Genomic DNA, 12,418 nt, shown 5'->3' with positions numbered 1-12,418 from the left:
TGTTTGTGTGAAAATTTCTCTACTTTCTTTGATTGTTCTGTTCCTAGCTTGTAAATTTAGCTGACTTGATGATGATATTTTTAATTAAATAAATTTATTATTATATTTCAATAGGATGGAGTGATCTTGTTTGATTAGAAGCTAAATTTATATAAAACTCAAACAAGCTTCATATATTAGTACTAAATTTATAGTACTCCAATGACAAGCATCGAGGGTTAAATCACCATTGTCAATGTGAAATCTAGGGAATTAATTTCAAGATGGTCGATGCTACAAGACACTTGAGCAAACAGCTAAGGATTCAAAATTTGACCACAACCTGGGCCGCCTGCGCGTTAATCTTAGTTACAAATTTTGTTTTGGTACATAATAAATAATTATTAATATTCAAGCATGTAAGAATTAGAATTTACAATTTTAATATTTATTATAAAATATTAATTAACATTTAAACTAACTTAATTAAATTACAAATTTTGAAGACAACAATCTTTATTATTATAAAACTAAAGTATAATAGAAGAGGCAAAAATTTTCGTAATACTTAGTAAAATTGTTATTATTATTATAAACTTATGGTTTAATATAAAGACTGGAAAGCCGGGAGCAACGAGCAATGATTTTCTTATCTGTCTTTATCCCATTGACCTCTTTCCTATGATTTTTATCCTTTTCACATTTGCAAAAAAGCTGTCACTTTCTTGAGTTTTCCAACTGTCCAAAACGCCCCCCCTCTGTCGTCACACACACACATATATATATATATATATATGATTATAATTATATAACGGGGAAGTTGTGTTCTTCACTGCCCACGGGGTATTGCCGCAGCCATGGTTTGGCTCTCCAACGTCGGGACCCGCCTCGGCGACACCCTCAAACGCTCCCTCGCCTCCGACTCCACGCCCTCAGCAGCCGCCCCCACCCACGGCATCCTCGCCTTCGAAACCGCCAAAACCATGTCACGCTTGGTCTCTCTCTACAAATCCCTCGACAATGACGAGGTTTCGAAGCTCAGAAAAGAGGTTATGAAGGCCGAAGGCGTCGCTTACTTGAATTCTGAAGACGAGGTCCTTCTCTTGAACCTTGCCTGTGCCGAGAGGCTCGAAGATCTCGACAAGGCCGCCGCCGTGGTGGCAAGATTGAGCCGGAAATGCTCCGACGTCGGCCTCCACCGCTTCGACCTCGTCTACACCGATCTCAAACTGGGCATCGTCGATTTGGGGAAACTAGAATATGGATCCAAGGAGACAAAAAAGAATATCGAGAAGATGGAGAAGATGGTCTCCTTAACCTCTCGTCTTTACACGGCGTTAGAAGCTCTCTCCGAATTGGAGGTTTCGGAAAGGAAGCTGAAACAATGGAAGCAAAATCGCATGAAACTTCAATCCCACGACAGCACGAACTTCGGCCTCTTCAACGACAAAATCGCGTACCAGAGAAAGCAAGTTCGTCATCTGAGAGAAACCTCGTTATGGAATCAAACTTTTAATCGAAGCGTTGGCCTAATGGCCCACATAGTTCGCATCATCTACGCCCGAATCTGCATCGTTTTCGGGCCGTATATTTCCTCGCTTCCACGAGTCTCGTTGCGCAACATTCGTTCTTCCCAACAGAGAAAAATTCTAAGAGACCAGCCTGAGTTTTGCCTTATCGAACCGGAATTGGTAACTTCAAGATCAGGGCCAATCCCATCGACGTCCCAGCCCAATTTGGTGCGATTTCACAGCCAAAAGTTGAATCTTTTCTCGGGTGTTGGTTGCAAGAACAAGGTGTTCCAGGCGGCGGGGCCGTCGACGTTGGGCGGCTGCGGGCTGGCGGTACGGTATGCGAATGTGGTGGTTTTGGCCGAGAGGTATTTGGACTCAGCGGTGACGATCGGAGACGAAGCTCGGCAGGTTTTGTACCAGATGCTGCCGGAAAATATGAAACTTATGGTACGGTCGAAGGTGGGGAAGAATGGAAGGGCGGTGCCGGCGGAGGGGTGGAGGGAGGCGGTGGCGGAGATAATGGCGTGGCTTTGCCCTCTGGCGAAAGACACCTTGAAGTGGCAGGCGGAGAGGAACTTTGAGAAGATGAGGTTCGAGTCGAAGCCGCCGGTGCTTTTGTTGCAAACGCTGCATTTCTCGGACAAGGACAAGGCGGAGGCCGCCATTGCGGAGGTGTTGGTGGGTCTGAGCTGCATATATCTCTACGAAAATCGCCAGAGCAACGGCGGGGAGTGGGCGGGCGTCTCTTTTGACGGAGCTTGGCACGCTCGAAATGAAATCTTCTCAAAGTGACTCCTTAGAGATTAACATATACGTACACGAATTTATATATAAATATGTATGTATGGATGTAAGGTCGTGAACAAATTCTGAGTTACTCTGTATTGCCAATGCCATCAGCTAGTTCAAGTTGTAGGATTTGCCCGGGAAAAATTATTGAGAATTGTTTCATATTTCTAGAGAGCTCCATCACTAAAATAAATTAAAAAATATCTAAGTAAAATATTTAGATATTTATGTAAAATTATCTAGATATTTAATATATATGATAAATATTGAGATAATTTTTTTTTATTAAAATATCCCTACTCCAAGTTCATTCAAAACTATTTATGTATCTACGTGTATAACCTACAGTTGCGGCAGTTGATGTGATGAAAAGTAAATATAGTCCTTTTGACAAAAGAATTAATACTTAATACTAATATTTACACACACAAAAATTTAATAAATAATACATAATACTAATATTTAATATTTATTTAAAGTAATTGATGATGATCTTTGAGACTGACCATCACATGTCGCCTCGACGAATAGATCTCAGGAATAGAAGCTTCGAACTTAGTTATGTCTGGCCTCGGGAATGTAACCTACAAGACAACGGAGTAGTGGGGCTGGGATCCCCCGAGACAGACACTAACACTTAAGTTAGTAGAATAAAAGTGGGTAGCAGAAAATATAACAGCTGGACACTTGTTATACCTAGTGAGGGCCCTACTTTGTATAGGCCAGTTCGTTATAGGGTACTCGAGATAAAGCCCAAGATAGGCGGCCATGGCTCCCAGGGACCCCGGTCAAGTTGAAACAAGTCTCATGGTCTAGTCCGAATTTTTCGGACTCCATTCCAGATTGCTCTACAAATGTTGCCACGTGATGTTTAACTGGTCATATAGGATTGTTCCCTATTTCACATTGTGGACTTGCCACGTGTCAGTCTCTTGAGTGATCCACGTGGCAAGCGAGACTGCTAGCGCGCAGGGGGTATTTTAGTAATTTAGATAATATCACATCACTTAGACCCCACTCCTTGAGCCGAGCTGAGAATCATGTTGGGTTAATGAGTAACCTAATTTCTGAAGTCATTTGAGTATGGACTTTACTTGAGGTGTGTAGAGGTATGTTAAACGTGAGTCTCATACTTAAAAAGAGATATTTATTACATTGAAATTATAGGAGGTGTTTGGTTAGAGGGCTTGGGTCCCTCTATATAAGCCCAAGGCTCCACCCTTCAATTATCACTTTACTTGACAACTAAACTCCCAACTTTTGAGGTTAGTCTTTTCTTTTTTTCTCCCTTTTTATTTATTTCTTTCATTTTCTTTTTTTTTTTAAGCCCTTTCAAGGCTGAGCTTGGCCATGGTCGAGGGCGGCCTGGTTGACCTCGGCCTCGCCACTTCTTGACTGTCTGGGGCAAGGGCTGAGCTCGACCAGGCCGAGGTCTGCCTTGGTCGATCCCCCTAGGGGCTTTTGCCTCACTGTTGCCCTTCTTTTTTTTTTTTTTTAAAATTTAATATATATATATATATATATATTGAAACTTTGGCTTCACTAACTTGTTTCTTGTTACTTTTGTCGTAGACATGGTTGAGAGTTCCCAAGCTAGGTCGTGTTTGTTGAGCTTTCCTTTAGCTCGTGCCCAGCTCTGATTTTCCTTTCCTAACTTTTGTTCTCTTTCTCCCAGTCAGCTCTTCCTTCCTGATTAATCTTATTCATTTTAGCATATCATCTTCTTCTTCTTCCTCTTCCTCTGACTCTCTCCTATCTCGTCCCTCTCATGCAATTGAGCATTTAGTTCGAGGGTCTTCTTAGAAGCCTAGGCAAAGAGTCTAGAGATCCGAAACTAGTGTGATCACCTGCAACAAGAAAAGTGAGTAAGGGAAACATAGTTGAGCTTAAAAGATGCTAGTAAGGTAAAAAGGGTTACCTGGGCTAGATCCTTACACAAAGTAGCCTTCATTACCTTTGAGGAATGTTCAGCCAGTACTTGACAGTCGGCAAGAGTGGAGAAATGGTGAATCATTTGTCTCGCTACCTGGCTGTTCCAACTCAAATTTTTCTTCCTCCTTAGACGGCTAGACTCTCCCTCCCCAACAGGGGAGAGGTCCAAGGCAGCGTTCCCCTTTTTGGGGGCAGTGGCATCCTCACCCTCCGCGGGTCTCCACTTATTCTTTTCCCAGATGAAGGTCGTGATCACCATTTTAGCTGCAAAACCATAAGTAAGATGTTAGTAGCAAGAAAAACAACAAATTGAAAGTGCAAAAATAGTGGAAAAAGAGACTACACAGAGTGACATTGGGCTTGGAGCAAGCGTGAGTTGATAGACCCCCCAAGTACAAAGTACGATCACATATCAATACCTGAGTGCTGATAGGGCTCAACTCCCTCAAAATACGAATGTTACGAAACTCATCATGCAAGACCTCGGGACTACGGATCTTTGAGGGCTGAAAAACCCACTCAACTGGCACCCCAAAACTAACATCTTTGTCCTTCAGGCCAGCAAAGAAAAACCTACTCTTCCATCGTTTTAGTGAGGTAGGATTATCAATTATGAACTGATGTTGATTGAAGGAAGAGAAAGCGAAATGAGGTTCGGTCTTGCTAGCAGGGACTACCTTAAACATTCTAAAAAAGAATGATCATTGAGCTTGATATCTCGAACTCGACAACTGAGAATGAAAGCAGCAATACACCTCCAGTCATTTGGAGTCAACTAAGAAGGACATAATCTCACAACAGAGAACACCTCGATTACAAGGGCCGTGAGGAGAAATCTAAGACCGGTAGCAAGGACTTGCTCATACATGATGATACAACCATGAGGGGCCTAATGGGCTTTTAAACCCTTTGGTGGGCGCCAAATGATGATGATCTTTGAGACAGACCATCACGTACCTCCTCGACGAATGGACCTTGGGAAAAGAAGTTTCGGACTTGGCTATATCTAGCCACATGAATGTAACCTGCAAGACAACGAAGTAGTGGGGCTGGGATCCCTTAGGGTAGACTCCGACACTCAAGTTAGTAGAGTAAATGCGAGTACTAGAAAATGTAAGAGCTAGAGACCTATTATACCTGGTGGGGGCCCTTGCTTTTTATAGGCGAGTTCGTTATAGGGTACCCGAGATAAAGCCCGAGATGGGCGAGCACGACTCCCGGGGACCCCGATCAAGTTGCAATGAGTCATATGGTCTAGTCTGGATTTTTTGGACTCCATTCCGGATTGCTCTGCAAGTGTTGCTATGTGTTGTTTAACTGGTCGTATAGGATTGTTCCCCACTTCGCATTATGTACTTGCCATGTGTCAGTCTCTTGGGCGATCCACATGGCAAGCGAGATTGTTAACACGCAGGGGGTATTTTAATAATTTAGATAATGCCACATCAGTAAAAAAAAAAAAAAATTGCATCAATCAATGAGTTAAAACTTAGCATGGTAGAGGCAAAGACAGTAAGCGAAACGGTAGAAGAGATAACAATAGGCAAAATAGGCCCTAGTAAAGGCGATAACAGCAGGCCAAGTAGGCTGTGGCAGAGACAACGACGGCAAGCAAAACAAGCCCTAGTGTAGGCGACAACGATGGGAAAAGCAAGCCGTGACAAAGGTGATGATGGGAGGTGAAATAGGTTACAGTAAATGCAACAGTGGTCGCAACGATATAGAAACTAAGAAGATGAATAGGAAAGAAAAGAAAATGAACCAAAAAAAAAAAAAAAAAGATGAATAGGAAAGAAGATGAAAAAGAGATGAATATGAAATAAGATAAAATGGTAAGAAAGGAAGATAAACAAACAAAAGAAAAGAAGATGGGTGAGGGTTTTATACGAGGAGCATAAATGTCATTTCTCTTTGTTTATAAAATTTCAGATAAATTTATTTAAAAAAAAGAGATAAATTTATCTATAAAATCTCAGACATGATTTCTTTTTAGTGGATTACTAAATAAATTTAATAAATATAATAAAATACTTTTATCTAAAATATTTTACAAATTTTATTTTTTTTAATTCATATCTTAATTAACAAACACTACCTTACTGATTTATTATTTTGTTTTGAGATAGGTAAAAGCATTGATCATGCACGGTGTTTGGCCGTGTCACTTTGATTTTCTAATCCCAAGTATACAAATTGAATCTTTCTAGGTGGCCTTTTTGAGTTTTTGTTTTTTGAATTATGAAAACAAGAATTTAGTTGCCTAGCTACCTCTGCTTATGGAATTAGTTTGGTTTATATTTATGGGTTGCTTGTTCCTGGTTTTGATCTTGGCTTATAGTTGTTCCTCAACTTTAGTCTCTAAAAGTTTACATTCATAAATCAACAAACGTCTTTACAAATCAGATGATATAAGCAACCTTCCAAAACTAAATTCCTCTAAGAAGATGTATTACACGAAGAAACAAGACTGATAACTTTCTGTATTCCAACATTACAAACAGGAGGAAATTTATAAACCCTATAGAACAAACTAGAACTAGCATTAAAAACTTTTAGATAGCTAAAACATAATCACATAACTCAGATTAACACATAAAATAGAGAAATGATAAGTGACTTTGAAAAAATAAACTTCAATATTTTCAACACTCCCCCTTAAAGTGATTTTTTGATCAAGCCAAATCCAAGTTTTTCCCGCAAAAGCTCAAATTGTACTTTCGACAATAGTTTGGTAAAGATATCTGCGACATTTTCTTTATTTCTAACTTCTAATACATTTATAGTTCCCTCAAGAACTTTTTAACAAATAAAATGATGTTTCAGCTCAATATGTTTTATTCTGGCATGACTAAGAGGATTTGTTGCAAGTCTTAGAGCACTTTGATTATCTCCAAACAAGGAAGTTGGCTTAATTATAGGCAAATGAACATCTTCAACAACTCTTCGAAGCCAAACACATTCTTGTGCAGCAAAAGCAGTGGCTTTGTACTCTGCTTCAGCTGTTAAAAAGTTAAATTGAATCTTGTTTTCTACTACACTAAGAAATACTTGTATCACCACACATGAAAATATACCCAGGTGTAGACTTCCGATCATCCAAGTCACCACCAAGATCAACATCACTAAAATCGTGTAACACATAATCAATCTCTTTCTTGTAAACTAAACCCAGCTCTATAGTAGAATTAACATACTTCAAAATTTTCTTGGCTACCTCCATATGTGGTTTTCTTGGTGCTTGCATAAACTAACTAACCAACCTAATTGAGAATGCAATATATCATTAGGTCTGGTTATAGTCAGGTAAAGAAGACTTCCAACAAAGACCGATGAGATTGGGGATTAACCAAGAGAGAACCTTTGTTCCTTCCTGGCCAAAGGAATGGTCGAAGACGAGCCTTCAATGATAAGGGATGGGCTCCTGCAATCGGTCTATTGAGGGGCGATTGGCACCTGCAAACACTCCGACGCTCAATTGAGTAAAAAAGTAAAATGGTAGGGTATTAGTGGGTCAAAGAGAAAAATATATATTGGCTCTGAAGAGCTGATTTATATAGGAGGAGGAGAGGTCCTTCTGTATGCGTATGTCGTGCATTTGCATGATGATAAGACTAGGTATCCAACATCGATGGGGGCTCCCACACAATGGCATGGTGCTGAAGAGACTCTCATTAATGTGGATGAGATTCGCCATTAATGAGGATGAGATTTGGCATAAATGAGTATGGGATTTTGAGTGGGCGCGGAAATGCCCAACGTGCAGCCATTACAAGAAATTGGATTTTTAGTGACCACCTTTAGTGACGGCCAGTTAAAAATGGTCACTAATTTTGACCTTTAGTGAGGCCCGGACAAAGTTGGTTACAGATAGAGGAGTAATAGTGACGGTCGTATGTGGCCATCACTAAATGTTCGAGCTTCAGTGAGGGCTAGGAAAAAGTGGTCATTAATTCCAACTTTTAGTGAGGGTCAGGCAAAGTTAATCACAAATGGGGGAGCAATAGTGACAGTCACATTTGGCCGTCACTGAATGTGCACCTTTAGTGACGGTCGAATGTGGCCGTCACTAAATGTTCGAGCTTCAGTGAGGGCTTGGAAAAAGTGGTCATTAATTCCAACCTTTAGTGAGGGTCGGGCAAAGTTAATTATAGATGGGGGAGCAATAGTGACAATCACATTTGGCCGTCACTGAATGTGACCTTTAGTGACGGCCACCTCCGACCGTCACTAAATGTTCGAGCTTCAGTGAAGGTCAGACAAGATTGGGTCTAGGGGTGTTCATTCGATTATAACTGAATCGAACCGCCCGATTTTAGCTAACCGAACAGAACCAACCCTAAACAAATAACCGAACCGAACTACTCCACTAACCGAAGTAACTGAAATCGAACTAACCGATTTTAAATTTAAACTAACCGAACCAAAAACTGAACTGAAACCTACCCAAAAACTGACTACCATACTGCCAAACATATACTAAGAATGAATGGAGTTGGACACAGAATAAGATTAAATGAACATGATAAAGACAAACAGAAACAAAAAAAAAAAAATGGTAGCTCAAGATTGTACCGATAGCCCATGAAGGAGCACAAATCTAGAGATGAAACTAACCTCAAGGCTGCAGCGAGGAAGAAGAATAGCAGTTAGCTGCTCGATCCAGAGATGAACGACGAGAAACAGATCTGGATTGAGATTTAGGAACATAGGGTTTTGAGGTGAGGCGGCCTCTTCGACTCTTCATCTCTAAGGGATAGTGGTGGTGACAGCGACTGTGGATGGCAGTGGGGGGTGGCCAGTAGAAAAGAAGAAGGAGATTTCTCTCTTGTAAGGGCGGGCGGGGCACGAACTCAAAAGGGTCGAACAACTACCATGAGAAGGTTGTGGAGTAGGAGAAGACGGTCTTCCCACTCTACTCATCGACCTTGATCTGGAGTTTCATCACGTCGCCTCAGGCTGGGGCACCGACGAGGCCGGTGCTAACCGTCGGATCGTCTTTCTCGAAGGACCCAACGTTGCGGGGGTGGTTGTAGTGATCCACAACCCTCTCGTGGTCGTGGTAGGGGATGGAGAACTTGAGAAGTTGCGTCACCAGTGAGGCAAGGGATAGAGTCATGGAGAAGGAGAACAGGACAGGAGAAGGCTATCGAGAAGGGAACCTGTCTGAAGCTGCTAGAAGAACTAATGTGGGGTGTCGCGCTTTGCCAGAACCACATGGGGTGCCGCGCTCGCGCGAGTGCGTGTGGGGGGGAGGGGTTACGAAATATACGGTTTGGTTCGGATACTTTGGTTATTTCAAGTAAAAAATCGAACCGAACATCGAAAATCGAATTTTTAAAAAAAATTAATCGAATCGAAATTTTGAAAAAAAAATAATCGAACTGAACCAACCGAACTTGTCGGTTCGGTTCAGTTACTTTAGTTTAACCGAAGTTGTGCTCACCCTTAGTTGGGTCACAGATGGGGCGATCAATAGTGACGCCCAAGTGAGGCTGTCATTGAATGTCACCTTTAGTGACGACCACCCCGACTGTCACTAAATATTCAAGCTTAGTGAGCGCCAGGCTCGGTTGGGTCACAAATTGGGCGATCAATAGTGACTGCCACGCGAGGCCGTCACTGAATATCACCTTTAGTGAGGGTTAGGAAACATCAGTCACAGATGGGGGAGCAATAGTGATAGCCACATCTGGTTGTCACTAAATGTACACCTTTACTAAGATCCAAGTAATTTCAATCACAAAATAGAGGTTAATAGTGACAGCTAAGGGTGGTCGTCACTGAATGTGATGCATAATTTTTAAAATTAAAAAAGAATAATAAAAAAGAGTTATGCATTAAAGATAAAAAAAATATATAAATTTAACATGATTTAGTCTTATTACACTTAATTATGAAATTTTAAACTAATAAAATGAATCCACTTATTAGATATATATACTAAAAAATAAATATATATGCTAATATCATCAAACAAATTAAATTATAAATTTACATATTTTCTTAACTCTAGATAATTGATCACTTTTCATTCAAATAACATGATATTTTAAGTAATTTTATTTATCTAGTCACAACAATTATTGTAATACTAAAAAATAATTAATCAAAATTTGTATTTACTACAAAAAGTTTGATTTTATCTACAAAACTATTGAGAAAACACTTATTTTTCACTACATTAAATCATTATTGATCATATTAATTTTCGTATTAAATTGATTTTCTCTACCATAATTTTTGTATCACTAAATTCAATTTTATAGCAAAAAAAATTCTTTTTTTGGAAATAATTTTTTTCTAAACCTATACCAACCTGATGTAGACGCATCTACAATCCTCAATGAACACACTCAAACTTGGATTGCAAACATGAAAAATATCACCAATTCTTATTCCAAAAGCAACCAAAAACCCTACAATAATTGAAAAAATGTTTAAATACGATGCCTTCGTGGGCTACAGACTCCAAAAAGGCCGGACCATATAAAACAGATCTAAAACCATATAAAGCAGATTTAAAACAAAAACAATTAATCGTAAAATTTCTCTTTCTCCTTATATAGTAAAATATTAAATTTTAATGATACCATATGTTTGTTTGATTAATCATAAATATATGAATTAGTTTAATTTCATATGATTGAGGTGACATGAAGTTTAAAAATATAATATAAATTTATTTTTTAAATTCGTCGCTAATTTTAATTTTTCTTTTATTTTTTTGTTTTATAAATATATTTAAATTATTATAAAAATATTTTAAATTTATTTTAGCGATGAACTTCTCGTCCGTCGCTAATTTGAATTTCTAATTAAATATAAAAAAAATAAATGTGAAAAAAAATTTAAACTATATGTGAAAAAATTACTAAATTGAAATATATATTAAATGTATAATAATTTATTATTGATACTATACTCATTGTTTTCTTCTATAATAATAATTTACCTTGAGTTAACACTTAGAATAGAAATATCGATTTTGTAATAACTTATTGAATTAAGAATAATAATACGTCAAAAAAATTAAATGTATAATAAAGCATTAAATTGTTCTTTTGGTGCAATTTTGATTGTTTCAATTGTAATTACAATTCATTTATTAATCTTATGAGTCTATGAAATTGAAAAACTATATGATTTTTCATAAAAGAGCATGATAGCTACTGGATTAACGTTTTATTTTTAATCAAGTAAAAACTAAACATGTAAGGCATCTGCAGTAAATTCGTTTTTGTCATTTCATTTAATATACTTTGAGTTCTGTCATAACTAATTAATTATTTACTTTAAAATCTAAACTATTAGTTTTTTTTTTTCCCTCCACTACAGTTTAGTAGTACTTCATGTGCACATGTTTTTATTTTTAAACATTACATAAATGTGTTTAATAGAAATTGATATTATGGCAATATAAAATAGATAGTTTATGAGATTATTAATATTACATATCAATAATTTGATTGTTGAAAAAAAAATTAATGACCTTAAATAAGGGAAAAATCAATATCATAAAAACATATATTTCCTTGATATCAGTCTCTTTATATAATAAAACATTAAATTGTAAGTAAGACAAACGGTCTTGTATTTTTACATTTGTATAATATAATAAAGCATTAAATTCATCTTTCTTTTTAAATTTTAAACCTATGGTGTAATCAGCTTATTTAGGATTTGAAAACTAAAATTGATGTTTTTTTTTTTATATATATTTTGAATCAAGGTTAAACACATATAAATTATTTTTTATTTTTATATATTTTATTAAGAATTTTTTGTCCCTAATCTTATTTTTCTTATATTTTAATTTTTTATGCATTAAATTATTTTTGTGACATTTTTATTTAATATTTGTTTAAATACCAAAAAATAAAAAAAAATGAAAACTTAATTTTATATTTATAATTATTAGATTTATAATATATCAAAGTAATTTATTATAATTATTATATTTTTAATATAATAATATTTTCAAATAAATATTAATTTCATGTAATAATTTAAATTATTTTATTAACATATTTTAGATTATTATTTTATTAGTTATCATAATTATAAATTATTTTATTTTTATTAATTAAATAATTAAAAATATTATCTTCCATAAATTATTTAATTTTTATTTAACAAATAAATATTTAAAAAAATAGAAAAAAACCAAAAGTGTGGGCGCCTGGGCGAGAGATGCCCCCGCGCGC

General features: G+C 37.1%; 1 protein-coding gene across 1 annotated transcript; it reads left to right on the top strand.

The window, feature by feature from the left end:
- Positions 1-836: 836 nt before the first annotated feature.
- On the top strand, positions 837-2,285 carry LOC127788028 (protein PSK SIMULATOR 1-like). Its single transcript, XM_052316148.1, has one exon. The coding sequence runs from the start codon at positions 837-839 to the stop codon at positions 2,283-2,285; it is 1,449 nt and encodes a 482-aa protein (XP_052172108.1).
- The last annotated feature ends 10,133 nt before the right edge of the window (positions 2,286-12,418 follow it).

The sequence above is a fragment of the Diospyros lotus genome, chromosome 13 (assembly GCF_014633365.1).
Source record: "Diospyros lotus cultivar Yz01 chromosome 13, ASM1463336v1, whole genome shotgun sequence".
Taxonomy (NCBI): domain Eukaryota; kingdom Viridiplantae; phylum Streptophyta; class Magnoliopsida; order Ericales; family Ebenaceae; genus Diospyros; species Diospyros lotus.
This window is presented reverse-complemented; position numbering and strand designations above follow the sequence as displayed.

What these genes read in the sequence shown, in the direction of transcription:
- LOC127788028 (XM_052316148.1), top strand. Translation starts at nt 837, where the DNA reads ATGGTTTGGCTCTCCAACGTCGGGACCCGCCTCGGCGACACCCTCAAA.